Source organism: Palaemon carinicauda, chromosome 39, assembly GCF_036898095.1.
Source record: "Palaemon carinicauda isolate YSFRI2023 chromosome 39, ASM3689809v2, whole genome shotgun sequence".
NCBI classification, from domain to species: Eukaryota; Metazoa; Arthropoda; class Malacostraca; order Decapoda; family Palaemonidae; genus Palaemon; species Palaemon carinicauda.
The window spans coordinates 68,387,401-68,410,354 of record NC_090763.1 but is presented as its reverse complement, the minus strand read 5'-3'; the positions used below and the strand labels follow the sequence as shown (position 1 = coordinate 68,410,354).

General features: G+C 42.7%; 1 protein-coding gene across 1 annotated transcript in view; it reads left to right on the top strand.

The window, feature by feature from the left end:
• The first annotated feature begins 6,523 nt into the window (after positions 1 to 6,523).
• The window catches only part of LOC137631242 (uncharacterized), a 107,874-nt gene continuing 91,443 nt past the window's right edge, over positions 6,524 to 22,954 (top strand). The window contains exons 1-3 of the mRNA XM_068363025.1: positions 6,524 to 6,689; positions 21,892 to 21,998; positions 22,653 to 22,832. Of these exons, the coding sequence (XP_068219126.1) occupies positions 21,900 to 21,998; positions 22,653 to 22,832 (279 nt within the window). The 5' untranslated portion in view covers positions 6,524 to 6,689; positions 21,892 to 21,899. The remainder of the gene's footprint in view (positions 6,690 to 21,891; positions 21,999 to 22,652; positions 22,833 to 22,954) is intronic.

The window sequence follows — 22,954 nt, the reverse complement described above, 5'->3', positions numbered from 1 at the left end:
CCAAGAATGAAGAAAAAATATATTATTGTGATGAAATTATTCTAGAATTTCCTCATCATATTTTAAAATACGTGTTCAGCTAATACTTTAAAAAGGTTTTGTTTACTATGTTTTTATAGAATATCCTATTCACGAAAATTTGTAATTGCAAACATTTTTAATTCATCAAAATTTCTTGTAACACGAGGTTCGTAACTACTTTGAATGTTAAAGTTACCATTGTTCTCAGAGATATGTCTATTTCATTATTACAAAGATTAAGATAATCTATTTTTTACCCATAAAGAGTCACACATCATCTTTGTCTTTTGGCATTCAACTTGAGATGCTAGTGAAAAAATCCAAGTTCATGGTTTGAAGGAATCCTTGTGGTTTTTAAAGTTATTTTTGGAAAATTTAAAATACCTATATATATATATATATATATATATATATATATATATATATATATATATATATATATACTGTATATATATGTATATATACAGTATAGGCCTATATATATATATATATATATATATATATATATATATATATATATATATATATATTAGCTTACCATAAACTTAACAACTACTAACGTCTCTAATGCAAACGATACTCGTGTATTGGGATACTTGTCTCTAAAAATTCTTTTTATGACCAATTTGGAAAAGGATTTTGGATTTTTGTTAAGGTTTGCGATGGCAAAATGAAAAATTATAACCAATGATACGAGAGTAGCAATAACTTAGAGACATAAACGTATTATTATTATTATCATTAATATTATTATTATTATTATTATTATTATCATTATTATTACTTGCTAAGCTACAACCCTAGTTGGAAAAGCAGGACGCTTTAAGCCCAGAGGCTCCAACAGGGAAAATAGCCCAGTGAGGAAAGGAAACATGGAAAAAATAAAATATTTTAAGCACAGTAACATTAAAATAAATATATCCTATATAAACTAAAAAAAACTTTAACAAAACAAGAGAAAGAGAAACAAAATAGAATGGCGTTTCTGCGTGTACCCTCAATGAAGAGAACTCTACCCCCAAGACAGTGGAAGTCCATGGTACAGAGGCTATGGCACTACCGAAGACTAGATAACAATGTTTTGATTCCGGAGTATCCTTCTCCAAGAAGAGCTGCTTACCATATCTGAAGAGCCTCTTCTACCATAACCAAGAGGAAAGTGGCCACTGAAAAATTACAGTGCAGTAGTTAATTCCTTAAGTAAAGAAAAATTATTTAGTAATCTCGGTGTTGTCAGGTGTATGAGGACAGAGGAGACTATGTAAAGAATAGGCTAGACTATTCGGCGTATGTGTAGTACTGTCTGGCCAGTCAAAGGACTCCATAACTCTCTAGCTGTAGTATCTCAATAGGTGGCTGGTGCCCCGGCCAACCTATGAAAAAGCACTACCTTTTTATACACAATGCTATTTTATACTAGCCATATGCCTGTTTAAGCTGTCAGAAAACACATAAATGAATTTTGTTAACAGTGCAAAGGAGATGATAACAGAGAACATATATTTCCAAAACTGATAACAATGTGTTGTCCCAATTCGTTCTGGGGTAGAAAGTAATAAAAATTAATTATAAGATTTTGATTAGGTTTGCTGTTTGATGTTAACAGAAAAAAATCAGTTATTTAGGATAAGCTATTTTATATCTAATTGGAAGACTAAAGTTTATGAGGCTTTGATTAATTTATGAATGGTGATAAGTTTCCCAGATATTAAAATGCAATTCCTTATAAAAACTATAAATAGACACACAGTTGACTAGAACTTGCACAAAATTTTAGCTGTTGGGCTTAAGATGATACTACTGTCTTTGCATCAATTCCACATCCTGAATGTAGATCTGCGGTTACTGAATCCCTTATTATTATCATTATTATTATTATTATTATTATTATTATTATTATTATTATTATTATTATTATTATTATTATTATTATTAAATGCTAAGCTACAACCCTAGTTGGAAAAGCACGATGCTATAAGCCCAGGGGCCCCAACAGGGAAAATATCTCAGTGAGGAAAGGAAACAAGAAAAAATAAAATATTTTAAGATTAGTAATAACATTTAGATAAATATTTCCTAAATAAACAATAAAAACTTCAACAAAGCAAGAGGAAGAGAAACTATATAGATCAGTGTACCCGAGTGTACCCTCAAGCAAGAGAACTCTAACCCAAGACAGTGGAAGACCATGGTACAGAGGCTATAGCACTACCCATGACTAGAGAACAATGGTTTGATTTTGGAGTGTCCTTCTCGTAGAAGAGCTGCTTACCATAGCTAAAGAGTCAAGAGTCTCTCCTACCCTTACCAAGAGGAATGTAGCCATTGAACAATTACATTGCCGTAGTTAACCCCTTGGGTGAAGAAGAATTGTTTGGTAATCTCAGTGTTATCAGGTGTATGAGGACAGAGGAGAATCTATAAAGAATACGCCAGACTATTAGGTGTCTGTGTAGGCAAAGGGAATGAACCGTAACCAGAGACAAGAATCCAATGTAGTACTCTCTGACCAGTCAAAGGACCCCCTAACTCTCTAGCAGTAGTATCTCAACGGGCGGCTGGTGCTCTGGCCAACCTACTACCTATATATATATATATATATATATATATATATATATATATATATATATATATATATATATATATACTGTGTATATACTTATATATTCATAGATTTGTATATAAATACAAATCTCAGATTTATATATATATATATATATATATATATATATATATATATATACAGTTTATGTATATAAATTTATGTATTTGTGTATGTGTACAATGTAAAAAAATGCATTATGCATATCAATATTTAATTACATGTAAATGTGCATTTAATAATATATATATATTTCTTATCGTATGTGTACAATGTAAAAAATGCATTAGGCATATTTATATTTAATCATATGTAAATGTGCATTTGATATATATATATATATATATATATATATATATATATATATATATATATATATATATATATGTAGTGTCTGTATGTGGATATGTGTCACTTTCATGTTACTCCTTTTCCTATGGATGTGTATAATGTAAAAAATGTATTATGCATATTAACATTTAATTTTATGTAAATGTGCATTTAATATATATATATATATATATATATATATATATATATATATATATATATACATACATATACCAAAGGCACTTCCCCCAATTTTGGGGGGTAGCCGACATCAACAAGAAACGAAACAAAAAAGGGGACCTCTACTCTCTACGTTCCTCCAGCCTAACCAGGGACTCAGCCGAGTTCAGCTGGTACTGCTAGGGTGCCACAGCCCAACCTCCCACATTTCCACCACAGATGAAGCTTCATACTGCTGAGTCCCCTACTGCTGCTACCTCCGCGGTCATCTAAGGCATCGGAGGAAGCAGCAGGGCCTACCGGAACTGCATCACAATCGCTCGCCATTCATTCCTATTTCTAGCATGCTCTCTTGCCTCTCTCACATCTATCCTCCTATCACCCAGAGCTTTCTTCACACCATCCATCCACCCAAACCTTGGCCTTCCTCTTGTACTTCTCCCATCAACTCTTGCATTCATCACCTTCTTTAGCAGACAGCCATTCTCCATTCTCTCAACATGGCCAAACCACCTCAACACATTCATATCCACTCTAGCCGCTAACTCATTTTTTACACCCGTTCTCACCCTCACCACTTCGTTCCTGACCCTATCTACTCGAGATACACCAGCCATACTCCTCAGACACTTCATCTCAAACACATTCAATTTCTGTCTCTCCATCACTTTCATTCCCCACAACTCCGATCCATACATCACAGTTGGTACAATCACTTTCTCATATAGAACTCTTTACATTCATGCCCAACCCTCTATTTTTTACTACTCCCTTAACTGCCCCTAACACTTTGCAACCTTCATTGACTCTCTGACGTACATCTGCTTCCAATCCACCATTTGCTGCAACAACAGACCCCAAGTACTTAAACTGATCCACCTCCTCAAGTAACTCTCCATTCAACATGACATTCAACCTTGCACCACCTTCCCTTCTCGTACATCTCATAACCTTACTCTTACCCACATTAACTCTCAACTTCCTTCTCTCACATACCCTTCCAAATTCTGTCACTAGTCGGTCAAGCTTCTCTTCTGTGTCTGCTACCAGTACAGTATCATCCGCAAACAACAACTGATTTACCTCCCATTCATGATCATTCTCGTCTACCAGTTTTAATCCTCGTCCAAGCACTCGAGCATTCACCTCTCTCACCACTCCATCAACATACAAGTTAAACAACCACGGCGACATCACACATCCCTGTCTCAGCCCCACTCTCACCGGAAACCAATCGCTCACTTCACTTCCTATTCTAACACATGCTTTACTACCTTTGTAGAAACTTTTCACTGCTTGCAACAACCTTCCACCAACTCCATATAACCTCATCACATTCCACATTGCTTCCCTATCAACTCTATCATATGCTTTCTCCAGATCCATAAACGCAACATACACCTCCTTACCTTTTGCTAAATATTTCTCGCATATCTGCCTAACTGTAAAAATCTGATTCATACAACCCCTACCTCTTCTAAAACCACCTTGTACTTCCAAGATTGCATTCTCTGTTTTATCCTTAATCCTATTAATCAGTACTCTACCATACACTTTTCCAACTACACTCAACAAACTAATACCTCTTGAATTACAACAATCATGCACATCTCCCTTACCCTTATATAGTGGTACAATACATGCACAGACCCAATCTACTGGTACCATTGACAACACAAAACACACATTAAACAATCTCACCAACCATTCAATTACAGTCACACCCCCTTCCTTCAACATCTCAGCTTTCAGACCATCCATACCAGATGCTTTTCCTACTCTCGTTTCATCTAGTGCTCTCCTCACTTCCTCTATTGTAATCTCTCTCTCATTCTCATCTCCCATCACTGGCACCTCAACACCTGGAACAGCAATTATATCTGCCTCCCTATCATCCTCAACATTCAGCAAACTTTCAAAATATTCCGCCCACCTTTTCCTTGCCTCCTCTCCTTTTAACAACCTTCCATTTCCATCTTTCACTGTCTCTTCAATTCTTGCGCCGGCCTTTCTTACTCTCTTCACTTCTTTCCAAAACTTCTTCTTATTCTCTTCATATGACTGACCCAGTCCCTGACCCCACCTCAGGTCAGCTGCCCTCTTTGCCTCACGTACCTTGCGCTTTACTTCCACCTTTTTCTCTCTATATTTTTCATACTTCTCTATACTATTACTCTGCAGCCATTCTTCAAAAGCCCTCTTTTTCTCTTCCACTTTTACCTTCACTCCTTCATTCCACCATTCACTGCCCTTCCTCATGCTGCCTCCAATAACCTTCTTGCCACATACATCACTTGCAATCCCAACAAAATTTTCTTTTACTAACTTCCACTCCTCCTCTAAATTACCAGTTTCTCTTACTCTCACCTCGTCATATGCCATTTTCAACCTTTCCTGATATTTACTTTTTACCCCAGGTTTTATTAGCTCTTCAACCCTCACTAGCTCCCTTTTACATCCACCTACTCTATTCCCCCACTCTTTTGCTACAACCAATTTTCCTTCCACCAAAAAATGATCAGACATACCGTTAGCCATACCCCTAAACACGTGCACGTCTTTCAATCTTCCAAACATTCTTTTAGTTATCAACACATAATCCATTAATGCCCTTTCTACTACTCTTCCATTTGCCACTCTTACCCATGTATACTTATTTTTATCTTTCTTTTTTAAAAAAGCTAGCACTTATTACCATCTCTTGTTCAACACACATATCTACCAGTCTCTCACCAATCTCATTTTCACCTGGTACGCCATACTTCCCAATGACACCTTCTACCTCTCCAGCGCCCACTCTAGCATTTAAGTCACCCATAACAACTACATAATTCCTTCTACCCAGTCCTTCTATATATATATATATATATATATATATATATATATATATATATATATATATATATATATATATATATATATAAATATATATATATATATATAATATATATATATATATATATATATATATATATATATATATATATATATATATATATATATATATATATAATGTCTGTATGCGGATGTGTCACTTTCATGTTACTCTTTTTCTTATCTAGGTAAAATTCGTGCATTATACAACTTATGGGGCATGAAATTAATTCCTAACAAAACCCAAAGTATAATTGACTATGTCTCCATAACTATATACAACTCATTTAAAATTCTAATTGGGATTCTTGATTGCAAATTTAATTTTGAGAATTACATTACACCCGGTCTGTTTCTCCTTCTTTTAAGATTTTTATTGATTAACCTATCCTTAGGAGGTATTTTGATTATTTCTTTCTACTTTGTTTCGAGTATTATTTTCCTATCTGGTCTTCGGCTGCTGATTCTCGTCTTGATTTATTGGATAAAACCTGCCGTCTAACGTGTTTTGGATCCATAACTGATGTGCCGTTGCAAAGGCATTACCCGTCTGTGGTCAACCTGCCACAGATGTCTCTCATTGTAAACAAAGGGGAGGCTTGTGCTATTTTGGCAAAAATATTTGTTTTCTAGAACGACGATGAGTAAACTGGATAATTTAATAGTCAATTGAATAATTAAGGTTAGTAACTATGTCTATATAAGGCTATATAAAAGAGTTGATTCATAATTCTGACCACCCTTCGCATTCATATTTTCCCAAGTTGCACTATCCTGTACATAATATTAGATATACAGCTAATTTCAAATTTACTGCCTTCTCCATCATAAATTTCAACATTTTACTGTATTAAAATTTTTTGGGGTGAATGTAGCTCGTTGGGACACGGTGAGCTACGAATACGGTTGTGTAAGGATGGGTCATAGGGGCCATACCCCCTGGGAGGTTGGTAGATAAGAAGATGGCTCCTAAGGTTAGGTTAGGTAAGGAACTGTAGGTTAGGTGTCTTGTGTCTAATTACCTTTGATAAAGTTTTACGAAATGTCCCAACAAACTACAAAGGCTTCTTCTGTTGAACTAGTTGACAGGTCTCGTATCAATTCATATCATGATTTTACCGCTTGACCTATAGAATCCTGCTTTTCCTACTAGAGGTGTAGCTTGGGTAGTGCAGTAAAGATAGTTGACCTGGAAGCTATTTTGTTCCAGTTCCCTAAACTGAAATTTACTTTTCCTTTTCTTTTATTAAAAAGTCCATACTAGTTTGCATAATTTATGGTCAAATTTACATTTTCGATTAAAAGCAATTTCCTACCCAAATTTGATAATGACATACCCTGTACTGTATTTGTGCAGGATAGCTTCTACAGATTGCTGAGAGAGTGATGAGTGGAAGGGTATTGGCATTTCTGGTGTTGCCATTTGCTGCTTTATTGCTGCTCTCCTGCCCAAGTCGGGCCTGTACCTCACACTTCCCACGTCCGATGTGGCCTTACCCTTACTTAGTCTGACCAAAGATGGGAGACCCTGTATCCTAACTTATCTAAGCTGACTTAGGACATCATGTCCTTATTCATCTTGCATCAAAATATCTCTGAATGGCATGTGAGGAATAATATACTGTAAAATTGCCTCAGATTTTCTTTTTACATTGCTTAGGCCTAATAATATTAGTGAACAAGTGCTAAGCCCCCAAAATTTAAGTTTTCAATATTAAACTTACCCGATAATCATGTAGCTGTCAACTCCGTTGCCCGACAGAATTCTATGGAGGGATACGCCAGCTATCACAATACTAGAAGGGGGTGTATTTACCAGCGCCACCTGTGGCCAGGTACTCAAGTACTTCTTGTTGACACCTCCTCAATTATTCCTCTGTCGTGCTTCCGGCAAGACGTTCTGGGATACGCTTATGTTCTTGGAGTATTTTCACGACTTTGGTGAAGTATTTCTCTTTGATTTCGGCTGTCGCTTTACTGGAAACTTCTATATTAGCTTAGTTAGCTTTTGGAATTAATTTGATTAATTATGGTGACGAGAGAGTTTGAACTCTCGTTCACTTTTCAATGGCCGACCCTTCCCTTAGACGGAAGTGTTGGTGTCTAAGAGAGTATAGACTCTCTTTCTTAATTTTGCTTAACGAAAGTTATAGATTTATTTTATATCTCTCCGCCTCTTATAGGCCTCTTCGATTAACTTCCTTTTATTATAAACTCATTAAAATTAATTTTTATATTTGTTTATATTCGACCTTCCTAATAGTAGGCGGTCTTTTACCGAAGTTAATAAACTTTGAGCCCGTCATTTCGGTTTTACCTGTTAACATATTATGCTATTTCCGCCACAGAGTTTGAAAGATTTTCTTTGACAGTCTCGTACTGTTTTCAAAGTTGAACTAACGTTTTGTTTTGTCTCTGCAGTTGTTGACGTTCAGAACGTTCAACTTGCACTCTATCGTTACGATAGAGAAAGAATGTTCACGGTTTCACGTTGCAGTAAGAGTAACCGTGTCTAGCGTTTTGTTCATTCTTTCTTTACTTAATGGTTTTGATCCTAATAAAGGAACTTTTCAGTTTTTTCCTTTAACAATAATATGTTTTAACGATATATATGTTTGGGCTCTTCTCTCAGGTTCTAAGTCAAGAGAGAGAGAGAGAGAGAGAGATAGAGACGGAGGGAGAAAGAGGATAAACGTTTCATTCAAGCCTGCCAGGCGTACGAGTAACGTCGTTATCGTTTTTGCTCTTCTCCCTAGTCTCTTTAGGGGAAGAAACTAAACGTTTCTAGAGTGATCTAGTGTTTAGTCTCTTTCCAACCACTGAATTATCTTTCATTAGATTTTTCTGTTACATTGTAATTCTGTTTTCGCAATTACTAACTTTGAGAAAGGATAGAATTGCGTATTTCAGGTACAAACCACTTAAAGTTTCGAGTTCAGTGAAATAAGTGCAAACAGAAATCAAAGTGATAAGTGATTAGTGCGTGAGGGTACTTTTGTCGAAGGGCATAAGGGTTCAGCAGGCCTTGATCGGCGCACAGAAGTATTCTCGGTGGTTGTGGGCGTGTCTTACCGAGACCGTCACTCCCACCCGCAGACGATTGAGCCCTTATTTTGCTCGTCTGCAGAAGAGATTAGGGGAGAAAATAAAGGCAGAGTAACGCTGGTCTCAGGTCTCAAGACCTCTTAAACGTTAAGTCCAGACCTATGCCAGACGTACGAAGTTAAAGTTCACAACCCGAATGCAGTCATTGGGTTAGCTCTGACTCTCCTCAGTCATCAGTTGATTACACTCCGCCTAAGAGGAGTAAGGTTCTGCCACAACAGATCTCTGCTGTTAAGGCTTTACCTCAGCAGAACTTAGTGTCTGCCGACCCCAAGTTAACTCTACTGCAGTCCATACAGTCACAACTTTCGGTCTTGATGCGTGAGTGTCGGGCTGAGAGTGTTGCGCCTCCGCCTACACTCCCCCCCGCCTATGATCGCTCCGCCTGATCACAGTACCACCTGCCAGGCGTACGATGTTGTGAACTCTACTACAGTCCATGCAAGCACAGCTTTCGGACTTGATGCGTGAGTGTCGGGCTGAGAGTGTTGCTCCTCCGCCTCCGCCTACACTCCCTCCACCTACACTCGCTCCGCCGGATCGCAGTACCATCTGCCAGGCGTACGATGTTGTGGACTCTACTACAGTCCATGCAAGCACAGCTTTCGGACTTGATGCGTGAGTGTCGGGCTGAGAATGTTGCTCCTCCGCCTCCGCCTACACTCCCTCCACCTACATTCGCTCCGCCTGATCGCAGTACCACCTGCCAGCAGTTCCACCTGCCAGGCGTACGATGTTGAGCCACGTGCTGAGTTTGCTGTTCCCTGTGGTGTTCAGCCTCCGCCTTCCTTAAGGCAACCTTTACATTGGGATCAGGAGGATTATACCTCTCTTCCTCCGCCTCCACTTGCTGCTCCACCAGTGATGCAACACTCGGTTGAGGTACAACAACCTCTCCCGTCCATGAGTCAGTCTCCTCAGCTCTCGCTGCAGCGAGCTCAACCCTCCACAAGGCAAGCACCACAACACCTTAGCCTTGCGCCTCAGGAGCCTCAGCTTGCGAGACATTTACCTTGTTCTGCGCAGCCTCTTCCTCATCGCGCTCCGCTCACACCACAGGAACTGGAACTTGCTACTCCGCTTCCGCCAACCGCTCAGCAAGCGCACCCTTGGGTTCAACCACTCATGCTAGGAGTCAGCCTCCTCCACCCATGCGCCTTCCTTCTGCTTGTCTTTTATTCAGCCTTTGCAGACTGAGCCTCAGGTGTTCCCTCATCGGAGTCTTGAAGAGGAAACCACAACTATTGTTGTTCCAGCTCGTTCTGACTCTGCTGTTCAGCATACCTTACCTCCATTTTCATACCATGGTTTAAACCCCATGCAAGCATGCATAAAGCACTCTAGCACTGGTCATGGAATTTCTGAGAAATGTTAAACGCCATGCACACGCTCTGCTTTCCTTACAGCAGGCTCTGCTTACAGCAGGCTCTGCTTACTACATGCTCAGCATACAGCATGCTCTGCATTCAGCATGCTCTGCATACAACATGCTCTGCATACAGCATGCTCTGCATTCAGCATGCTCTGCATACAACATGCTCTACATACAGCATGCTCTGCATACAGCATACTCTGCATACATCATGCTCTGCATACCTTACCGCATGCTTCTCAACACATCTTGGGTTGTTGCCAACTCACTAGACTGTCAAGCAGTTTCATAACGTTGCCTTCTAGTCTGCTGCTTTTGCACCAGTGAACCCTCACTCAGAGAACTTAGCTTTTCTAGGATAAGGTCCCTGTAGATGAGAAAGTTCTTTTCTCCCTCCTTCTGATATTCCCTTGAGGACTCTGTCATTTGGAGGGAGCCTTTAGCTGCATAACCTCTTATGGACTTTTATTTAAGCATAACATGCTTACAGGGAAGGTAATGGTTCCACTTCAGCCGCTAATCCCGTCTGTTACCACACCTGCTCCCATAGACCTTGAGCTGTGTTGCGTGACATGCAGTCCAAGCTTAGTCCTTGTTAGAGGATTTTTTGTTTACGGAGTCAATGTGTCACGGGGAAGACGTTCAACAACCAACAGAAGGGACTTGTTGTGACGCAGTGCGGCAACCTCAGCAACCCGTTAAGGAGTTGTCTGTACGACCCAGACAGTCTAGACAGATTCGGGTTGTCACTGTACTTCCTCGCTTGCCCATGATTGACAGTTTACAGACTGTGCAGCAGTATCATGATCTTGTGTCCGGCTCCGTCAGACGACTGGCTTTTAAGAGCTCCCACAAGTCGTCGCTGTCTGGAGATTTTCAAATGGACTATGGATCTGACCAAGGAACTGGGCCTCCTGGTCAATTTTGAGGAGTCTCAGCTCGTTCCATCCCAGACCATTGTCTCCTTGGGTATGGATCTTCAGAGTCGAGCTTTTCGGACTTGTCCGTCGGCCCCAAGGATCTTCCAAGCCCTAGAATGCATCCAGAGCATGCTGAGAAGGAACCGATGCTTAGTCAGGCAGTGGATGAGTCTAACAGGGACACTTTCATCGCTGGCCCTGTTCATCGAGTTAGGGAGACTCCACCTCCGCCCCCTTCAGTATCATCTAGCTGCTCACTGGATAAAGGACATGACGCTAGAGACGGGCTCAGTTCCTGTTTCCGAAGAGATGAGGTCTACTCTAACGTGGTGGAAGAACAGCATTCTTCTCAAGGAAGGTCTACCATTGGCTGTTCAGACCCCCGACCACCGTCTCTTCTCGGACGCATCGGACACGGGCTGGGGTGCGACACTGGACGGACAGGAATGCTCGGGAACATGGAATCAGGAGCAAAGGACACTTCACATCTATTGCAAGGAGTTGTTGGCAGTTCATCTGGCCTTGATAAACTTCAAGTCCCTCCAGCTTAACAAGGTGGTGGAGGTGAACTCCGACTACACCACAGCCTTGGCTTACATCTCCAAGCAGGGAGGGACTCATTCGAGGAAGTTGTTCGAGATCGCAAGGGACCTCCTCATTTGGTCAAAAGATCGAAAGCTCACGCTGGTAACGAGGCTCATTCAGGGCGATATGAATGTCATGGCAGATCGCCTCAGCCGGAAGGGTCAGGTCTTCCCCACAGAGTGGACCCTTCACAAGAATGTTTGCAGCAGACTTTGGGCCCTGTGGGGTCAGCCAACCATAGATCTATTCGCTACCTCGATGACCAAGAGGCTCCTCTTGTATTGTTCTCCGATTCCAGACCCAGCAGCAGTTCGCGTGGATGCCTTTCTGCTGGATTGGTCCCATCTCGACCTGTATGCATTCCCGCCGTTCAAGATTGTCAACAGGGTACTTCAGAAGTTCGCCTCTCACAAAGGGACACGGCTACGTTGGTTGCTCCCCTCTGGCCCGCGAGAGAATGGTTCACCGAGGTACTGCAATGACTGGTCGACGTTCCCAGGACTCTTCCTCCTAGAGTGGACCTTCTGCGTCAACCTCACGTAAAGAAGGTTCACCCAAACCTCCACGCTCTTCGTCTGACTGCCTTCAGACTATCGAAAGACTCTCAAGAGCTAGAGGCTTTTCGAAGGAGGCAGCCAGAGCGATTGCCAGAGCAAGGACGACATCCACTCTCAGAGTCTATCAGTCTTAATGGGAAGTCTTCCGAAGCTGGTGCAAGGCCAATGCAGTTTCCTCAACCAGTACCACTGTAACCCAGATTGCTGACTTCCTGTTACATCTAAGGAACGTAAGATCCCTATCAGCTCCTACGATCAAGGGTTACAGAAGTATGTTGGCAGCGGTTTTCCGCCACAGAGGCTTGGATCTTTCCTCCAACAAAGATCTACAGGACCTCCTTAGGTCTTTTGAGACCTCAAAGGAACGTCGGTTGTCCACTCCAGGCTGGAATCTAGACGTGGTCCTAAGGTTCCTAATGTCATCAGGATTTGAACCGCTCCAATCAGCCTCTTTTAAGGACCTCACATTAAAACTCTTTTCCTCGTGTGCTTAGCAACAGGTAAAAGAGTAAGTGAGATCCACGCCTTCAGCAGGAACATAGGTTTCACATCTGAAACGGCTACATGTTCCTTGCAGCTCGGTTTTTTGGCTAAAAACGAGCTTCCTTCCCGTCCTTGGCCTAAGTCGTTCGAGATCCCAAGCCTGTCCAACATGGTGGGGAACGAACTGGAGAGAGTACTTTGCCCAGTTAGAGCTCTTAAGTACTATCTAAGAAGGTCAAAACCATTACGAGGACAATCAGAAGCCTTATGGTGTGCTATCAAGAAGCCTTCTCTACCAATGTCTAAGAACTCAGTTTCTTACTACATCAGGCTTCTGATTAGAGAAGCAAATTCTCATCTGAAGGAAGAAGACCTTGCTTTGCTGAAGGTAAGGACACATGAAGTGAGAGCTGTGGCTACTTCAGTGGCCTTCAAAAAGAACCGTTCTCTGCAGAGTGTTATGGATGCAACCTATTGGAGAAGCAAGTCAGTGTTCGCATCATTCTATCTCAAAGATGTCCAGTCTCTTTACGAGTACTGCTACACCCTGGGTCCATTCGTAGCAACGAATGCAGTAGTAGGCGAGGGCTCAGCCACTACATTCCCATAATCCCATAACTTATTAACCTTTCTCTTGAATACTTTTTATGGGTTGTACGGTCGGCTAAGAAGCCTTCCACATCCTTGTTGATTTGGCGGGTGGTCAATTCTTTCTTGAGAAGCGCCAAGGTTAAAGGTTGTGATGAGGTCCTTTAGTATGGGTTGCAGCCCTGTATACTTTAGCACCTTTGAGTTGATTCAGCCTCCCAAGAGGAACGCTGCGCTCAGGAAGGAAGACGATCTTATTAAAGGCAGAGTAACGGTTCAAGTCGACTTCCTTACCAGGTACTTATTATTTCATTGTTATTGTGGATAACTGATTATATGAAATACGGGATACTTAGCTATCCTTTAGTCTTGTACACTGGTTTTTCACCCACCCCCCTGGGTGTGAATCAGCTACATGATTATCGGGTAAGTTTAATATTGAAAAATGTTATTTTTATTAATAAAATAAATTTTTGAATATACTTACCCGATAATCATGATTTAATCGACCCTCCCTTCCTCCCCATAGAGAACCAGTGGACCGAGGAATAATTGAGGAGGTGTCAACAAGAAGTACTTGAGTACCTGGCCACAGGTGGCGCTGGTAAATACACCCCCTTCTAGTATTGTGATAGCTGGCGTATCCCTCCATAGAATTCTGTCGGGCAACGGAGTTGACAGCTACATGATTATCGGGTAAGTATATTCAAAAATTTATTTTATTAATAAAAATAACATTTTTCAATATTAAACTTACCCGATAATCATGTAGCTGTCAACTCCGTTGCCCGACAGAATTCTATGGAGGGATACGCCAGCTATCACAATACTAGAAGGGGGTGTACTTACCAGCGCCACCTGTGGCCAGGTACTCAAGTACTTCTTGTTGACACCTCCTCAATTATTCCTCTGTCGTGCTTCCGGCAAGACGTTCTGGGATACGCTTATGATCTTCGAGTTTGTTCACGGCTAATTGGTGAAGTATTCTCTCAGATTTCGGCTGTCGCATTACTGGAAACCTTCTTATATTAGCTAGATAGCTTTTATATAGTCCTGATTAACGGTTAACGATCTTTTGCTTGATTTTGGAAACCCCTTTGACTACTCTTTGGATTCAAGATGTCTGACATTTCGCAAGCCCCCTCCCATAGACGATGTAGGTCTTGCAATAGGCGTATTCCGAAGGCCTCGGTAGATCCTCACACCGCTTGTTCTGACTGTAGGGACAGGCCCTGTCTGTTAGAAAATCGATGTGAGGAATGCGCCGGACTTTCGGAACTGGAATTTGTCCGTCTTTTAAAATATTAATCTAAGTTAGAGAGAGGTAGAGTTAGGAGGAGTTCTTCTCACTCTTCAATGTTTTCCTCACCTCATGATCCCCTACCTTTTCCTACCCCTGTAGTGGCTACCCCCGAACCTACTGTTTGCCCTCCGCCTGATATGTCTGTTGTTTTGCGTGCTATTCAGGCCTTAGGCGATAAAGTAGAGTCAGTGGTAAGTGACCATAAGTCTCTGATGGCCGAAGTTAAGGAACTTAAGGTCAAGAGTGCAGTGGGTGGAGTTAGTGCCAGTGCTGTGACGAGTGCTAGTGTCAGTGCAGTGCCAAGTGCTAGTGTCAGTGCCAGTGTGGTGCGTGAGGATTCTTCTGTGCGAGCCAGTCGTCCTCCCAGTCCGGGACCTCTTGCAAGCTCCCATGCCCAGGGGAGAAGCAATGTCGAAGGGCATAAGGGTTCGGCAGGCCTTGTTAGGCGCACAGAAGTTTCCTCGGTGGTTGCGGGCGTGTCTTCCAAAGACCGTCACTCCCACCCGCAGACGATTGAGCCCGTCTTTTTCTCGTCCGCTGATCATCTGTCAGGGAAGAAACGTTGGTCTCAGGTCTCGAGACCACTTAAACGCAGAGTCCAGTCCGCGAGTGCTCAGCCAGGTTGCAGTCATTGGCTCAGCTCTGACTCGCCGCAGTCATCTGTCGACTGCACTCCGCCCAAGAGGAGTAGGGTTCTGCCACAACAGAGCTCGACTGTCGACCCTAAGTGGACTCTACTACAGTCCATGCAAGCACAGCTTTCGGACTTGATGCGTGAGTGTCGGGCTGAGAGTGTTGCTCCTCCGCCTCCGCCTACACTCCCTCCGCCTGCGCTCGCTCCGCCTGCGCTCGCTCCGCCTGCACTTGCTCCGCCTGATCGCAGTACCACCTGCCAGGCGTACGATGTTGAGCCACGGTCTGAGTTTGCTGTTCCCACTGGTGTTCAGCCTCCGCCTTCTTTAAGGCAACCTTTGCTATGGGATCAGGAGGATTACTCCTCTCTTCCTCCGCCTCCCTTTGCTGCTCCACCTGTGGTGCAACTCTTGGCTGAGGTACAACAACCTCTCCCGTCCATGAGTCAGTCTCCTCAGCTCTCGCTGCAGCGAGCTCAACCATCCACAAGGCAAGCTCCACTACACCTTGGCCTTGCGCCTCAGGAGCCTCAGCTTGCGAGACATTTACCTTGTTCTGCGCAGCCTCAACCTCATCACGCTCCGCTCTCACCACAGGAACAGGAACTTGCTACTCCGCTTCCACCAACCGCTCAGCAAGCGCAATCCTTGGGTTCAACCGCTCATGCTAGGAGTCAGCCTCCTCCACCCATGCGCCTTCCTTCTGCTTCGTCTGCTATTCAGCCTTTGCAGTCTGAGCCTCAGGTTCTCCCTCAACAGTTACTTGTAGAGGAAACCACTACTATTGTTCCTACTCGTTCTGACTCTGCTGTTCAGCATTCTTGTCCGATACCTTCGCTACACTCTGGTGATGAGGCGTCTGATGATGAGGAGGCACACCTGGATCCCTCATCAGATGTGGATGAATCCAAGCTTTCTCCACAGTCTATTGATTTTCGTAAGGTCTTGGCTCTACTTCGGGAGGTTTACCCAGACCACTTTGTCTCTGCTATTCCCCGCTCTCCACCATCTGAGTTTTCGCTGGGCGTACAACAAGCTAAGTCCACCTATACTAAGCTAGTCCTAGCTAGGTCCTCTAAGAGGGCATTAAGGATCTTAGGGGAGTGGCTGCAGTCTAAGCAACACCTTGGCAAGACTTCTTTCATGTTCCCTCCAACGAAGCTCACTTCGAAAGCGAGCGTTTGGTATGCCACAGGAGAAGCACCAGGCTTGGGAGTACCTGCCTCTGCCCAGGCTGACTTCTCAAGTCTGGTAGACTCGCCTCGGAGAACTGCAATGAGGCGCTCTAAGGTTTGTTGGACCTTCTCAGACCTGGATCACTTACTGAAAGGAATGTTTAGAGCATTTGAAATGTTCAACTTTCTAGACTGGTGCCTGGGGGCCCTCAGCAAGAAGACCTCTCCTGCGGACAAAGATTCTGCCATGCTATTAATGTCCTGCATGGATAAGGCCATTAGGGATGGTTCGGGTGAGCTTGCGTCGATGTTTGTATCAGGGGTTTTGAAGAAAAGGGAACAACTTTGTACCTTCCTTTCCGCCAGCATTACACCTTGCCAACGGTCACAACTCCTTTTTGCTCCGCTCTCGAAGTTCCTCTTCCCCGAAGAGCTGGTTAAGGACTTGTCTGCTGCCCTGATACAAAAGGATACACACGATCTTGTAGCCTCATCGGCTCGTAAGTCTAAGGTTGCTACCTCAGTCCCCAAGACTTATCGCTCCCCAGTGGCTGATACCCCTGCTACGAGGTTCATACCACCCTTTCGTGGTAGAGCCCCCAGCCGAGGAAGCTCCCGTCCAGACTCTCACAGGAGCAAGTCTAGGAAAGGATCCAGGACATCTAAAGGAAAAAACTGACTCTCCGCATCTCCAGACAGCAGTAGGAGCCAGACTCAAGATCTTCTGGCGAGCCTGGGAGAAGAGAGGTGCAGACGCCCAGTCTGTCAGTTGGCTGAGGAACGGTTACAGGATTCCATTCTGCCTCATACCACCTCTGACCACATCGCCCATCAACCTCTCTCCCAACTACAAAGAAGAGGACAAGAGGCTAGCATTGCACCAGGAGGTGTCGCTACTTGTGCAGAAGAAGGCAGTGGTTATAGTCCGGGACCATCAATCCCCGGGCTTCTACAACCGTCTCTTTCTTGTGGCCAAGAAGACAGGAGGTTGGAGACCGGTGCTGAACGTCAGCGCTCTCAACGAGTATGTCACCAAGCAGACGTTCACGATGGAGACGACGAAGTCGGTCTTAGCAGCGGTCAGACAGGAGGACTGGATGGTCTCGTTGGACTTGAAAGATGCATACTTTCACGTTCCTATTCATCCAGACTCCCAACCTTTCCTGAGATTCGTTTTTGGAAAGGTTGTCTACCAATTCCAAGCCCTGTGTTTTGGCCTAAGCACAGCTCCTATGGTCTTTACTCATCTGATGAGGAATATAGCAAAATTCCTACTCTTGTCGAACATCAGAGCCTCCCTCTACTTAGACGACTGGCTGTTGAGAGCCTCCACGAGTCGTCGTCGTCTGGAGAATCTCAATTGGACTTTAGACTTAATCAGAGACCTAGGTCTATTAGTCAACATAGAGAAGTCTCAACTCATTCCCTCCCAATCCATTGTGTACCTGGGAATGGAGATTCGGAGTCAGGATTTTCGGGCTTTTCCATCGGCCCCCAGGATAAGCCAGGCCCTAGAGTGCATCATGAGCATGCTGAAGAGGAGCAGTTGCTCAGTGAGACAGTGGATGAGTCTCACAGGGACCCTCTCATCACTGGCCCTGTTTGTCGAGCTAGGGAGACTCCACCTCCGCCCTCTTCAATTCCATCTTGCAGCTCATTGGGACAAGGGTTCGACTCTCGAAGCAGTCTCTATCCCTATCAACCAAGAGATGAAGACCACTCTCCTGTGGTGGAAGCACAACCTCCTTCTCAGGGAGGGTCTATCGTTGGCCATTCAGACCCCCAATCTTCATCTCTTCTCAGATGCATCGGACTCGGGCTGGGGTGCAACCTTGGACGGACGGGAATGCTCGGGAACGTGGAACGAGGAACAAGGATTACTCCACATCAACTGCAAGGAGCTGCTAGCAGTTCATCTAGCCCTGTTGAACTTCAAGTCCCTCCTGCTAGGCAAAGTGGTGGAGGTGAACTCAGACAATACCACAGCCTTGGCTTACATCTCCAAGCAAGGAGGGACCCATTCGAGGAGCCTATACGAGATCGCAAGGGACCTCCTCATTTGGTCAAGAGGTCTAAACCTCACTCTGGTCACGAGGTTCATTCAGGGCGATATGAACGTCTCAGCAGATTGCCTAAGCAGAAGGAATCAGGTCATTCCCACGGAATGGACCCTCCACAAGAGTGTGTGCAACAGACTTTGGACCTTGTGGGGTCAACCTACCATAGATCTGTTTGCCACCTCCATAACCAAGAGACTTCCGCTGTTCTGTTCCCCTGTTCCAGACCCTGCAGCAGTTCATGTGGATGCTTTTCTACTGAACTGGTCCCATCTCGACCTGTACGCATTCCCACCGTTCAAGATAATAAACAAAGTTCTGCAGAAATTCGTCTCGCACGAAGGGACACGGCTGACGCTGGTTGCTCCCCTTTGGCCTGCAAGAGAATGGTTCACAGAGGTACTTCAATGGCTAGTCGACTTCCCCAGGACTCTACCTCTAAGAGTGGACCTTCTACGTCAACCTCACGTAGACAGGTTGCACCCAAACCTCCACGCTCTTCGGCTGACTGCCTTCAGACTGTCGAAAGATTCGCTAGAGCTAGAGGCTTTTCGAAGGAGGCAGCCAGTGCGATTGCCAGAGCAAGAAGGGTTTCCACTCGTAGAGTCTACCAGTCTAAGTGGGAGGTCTTCCGAAGCTGGTGTAGAGCCAATTCAATATCCTCTACCAATACCTCTGTGACCCAAATAGCTGACTTCCTTCTACATCTTAGGAATGAGAGATCCCTTTCAGCACCTACGATTAAAGGATATAGGAGTATGTTGGCTTCAGTTCTCCGCCACAGAGGTTTGGACCTGTCTTCCAACAAGGACCTTCAAGACATTCTTAAGTCTTTTGAGACGTCTAAAGAACGTCGTCTTTCCACTCCAGGCTGGAATCTAGACGTAGTCTTAAGGTTCCTTATGTCATCTAGGTTCGAACCTCTCCAGTCAGCTTCCTTCAAGGACCTTACCCTCAAGACTCTTTTTCTCGTCTGCCTTGCAACAGCTAAGAGAGTCAGTGAGGTTCATGCCTTCAGCAAGAACATTGGTTTCACAACCGAATCTGCAACATGTTCTTTTCAGCTTGGATTCCTAGCAAAGAACGAGCTTCCTTCACGTCCTTGGCCTAGATCGTTTGAAATACCTAGCCTCTCCAACATGGTAGGTAACGAACTAGAGAGAGTTCTTTGCCCTGTCAGAGCTCTCAAATATTATCTTAAGAGGTCTAAACCTATTCGAGGACAGTCAGAAGCTTTATGGTGTGCCATCAAGAAACCTTCGAGGCCCATGTCCAAGAATGGGCTTTCGTATTATATAAGGCTTCTGATCAGAGAAGCACATTCTCACTTAAAGGAGGAAAACCTTGCATTGCTGAAGGTAAGGACCCACGAAGTAAGAGCCGTAGCTACTTCGATGGCCTTTAATAAAAACCGTTCTCTGCAGAGCATAATGGATGCAACCTATTGGAGGAGCAAGTCAGTGTTTGCATCATTTTATCTGAAAGATGTCCAGTCTCTTTACGAGAACTGCTACACCCTGGGACCATTCGTAGCAGCGAGTGCAGTAGTAGGTGAGGGCTCAGCCACTACATTCCCTTAATCCCATAACCTTTTTTAACCTTTCTCTTGAATGCTTTTATTGTTGTTTTTATGGTTGTTACGGTAGGCTAAGAAGCCTTCCGCATCCTTTTGATTTGGCGGGTGGTCTATTCATTCTTGAGAAGCGCCTGGGTTAAAGGTTTGGTAGAGGTCCTTTAGTAGGGGTTGCAACCCCGTGTACTTTGGCACCTTTGGGTTGATTCAGCCTCCAAGAGGAACGCTGCGCTCAGTAAGGAAGACGAACTTTAAAAAAGAGGCAGAGTAACGGTTCTATTCGACTTCCTTACCAGGTACTTATTATTTCATTGTTATTTGAGATAACTGTTATATGAAATATGGGATACTTAGCTATCCTTTAATCTTGTACACTGGTTTTCACCCACCTCCCTGGGTGTGAATCAGCTACATGATTATCGGGTAAGTTTAATATTGAAAAATGTTATTTTTATTAGTAAAATAAATTTTTGAATATACTTACCCGATAATCATGATTTAATCGACCCTCCCTTCCTCCCCAGAGAGAACCAGTGGACCGAGGAATAATTGAGGAGGTGTCAACAAGAAGTACTTGAGTACCTGGCCACAGGTGGCGCTGGTAAGTACACCCCCTTCTAGTATTGTGATAGCTGGCGTATCCCTCCATAGAATTCTGTCGGGCAACGGAGTTGACAGCTACATGATTATCGGGTAAGTATATTCAAAAATTTATTTTACTAATAAAAATAACATATTACAGTATCCATTTTGTAGACTATTCTGTAGGTAAGGCCTCTGTCAGATTCTAAAATGACATAGCATAACTTGGACTATGGGAGGCTCCATACCAGGCTGTTGCATTAGAATTTAGATACTGTAGTTTGACATTAAAATTGAATTATTCTGCATTACTCAAAAGCCAAATTAAGGACAGTATTGACCTGTTTAATTGCCAGAGGCCTGGTAAACCCATTTCCTTTTGGTGCCCCCTCTTAGCTTGTTACATGTAGGGTTTAAGAGTGCCATTAGAAGTGGTAGCTGCAATAAAGAATGAAACTGCCAAATTAGGTATGTATTAGCCTCACAGTGAGAGCGTTAGCCTGAAATGTTGCTTGAAAAGGGGGTTGGGATAATTCCTACTATCTTTACCAGTGTAGAAACATGGGAAATATGAAGAAAACCAAAATACAGTACGTAAGGGATTTGTAAAGCCAAAGGACACTATCTATCATCCATTATTGAGAGTTACTAGCTTAATCAAGTATGTAGCATGTGGAATATAGTACATGATATGAAAATATGCTGTACTTCAATATTGTAATATCAGATAGAAAAAAACATCATCCATTAATTAAATACTATTGTCAGCTAATGAGAAAATCTGGATTTAAGACTTGATCATATTTGTTGAGCATAGCAAGTAGTAGTCATTCAAGTTGTTGACGTAGCAATATGAAAAAAATTCTCTTAATTTTCATTATCTTTCCTATATTAGAATGAGCTAAGTTCCTCTCAATTAAGTTTTAAGATTCTCATGGTGCATTTTTTTCAGCTTAGAAGATGAAACCAGGCAGCCTTTTAAGGGCGTGTGCCCAGTGCATTGCTCAAAGTCTTGGTAGGACAGCCAGCCATCTAACAGTCACAGAAACTATGGAGAAAGTGAGTTATTTAAAGAATTATTAGCTTTCGTGTTTTGTTTGTTATGAAAATGCTAAGGCATTTGATTTTGTGAATTTTTTGTGTTATCAGTTGCATCTGTTTGTTTCTTACAATTTTTACCTAGTACAGCAATACCTCTCAATAATTTATTTTGGTTTATTTTTACGTAAGGAGTGATCTCTAAATGGAAAGAAATAGGATTTTTTTTGAGTAATGTAGCATTGATAGATTTAGTTTAGCACCATTATGATATTTGTTCATATAAAATACATTTCCTTGTGCAGGAAGTGCATTTGATGGTTTTACACTGGTACTCAAAAATCAGGATTACCATGTATTGAAATTGCTTATTCTAATGTGGTGAGTAAAGGGCGAATACCCCGGATACACCCGTTCATTCCTTTCACAGTATACTCACTGTTAGCAAGCAGTCACATCTCCTTGCAAACCATCATATTAGCTCGTAACTACATAGCTATTCATTGTTATGAATTTATAAAGCCCATTGATCACACAATGGTTTGTGCATGAGGTATGAAAATTACTTACAAATTTTAAATCTTGTAATAAGTATTCTAGTAATGTTTTCAAAATCTGTATGATTTTTCATGTTCAGTAAATAAATTGTAGTGATTGATCCCTGTTACTTTTCAGGAAACATTGATATGTGTCCTGGCTTCCTTTATCGAATGGTATGGCGACATTGTCTATTCTAATGCTATGATGCAAGATCAGCTCTACAAAACCTTGATGGCTGGTTTACGGAGACATTACAATCCACCTGTCCATTTTACACTAATGATTATATTATGTCCTAAGGTGACAATAGATCAGGTAAGTAATTTAAATCTCCCTCTCTATCATAATTATTGTGTATTTATATTTCATGTTACATTCATAATACAGATAACACAAAGTGATACTTTTCATTGTTCCGTAACTGAAATACAAACCAC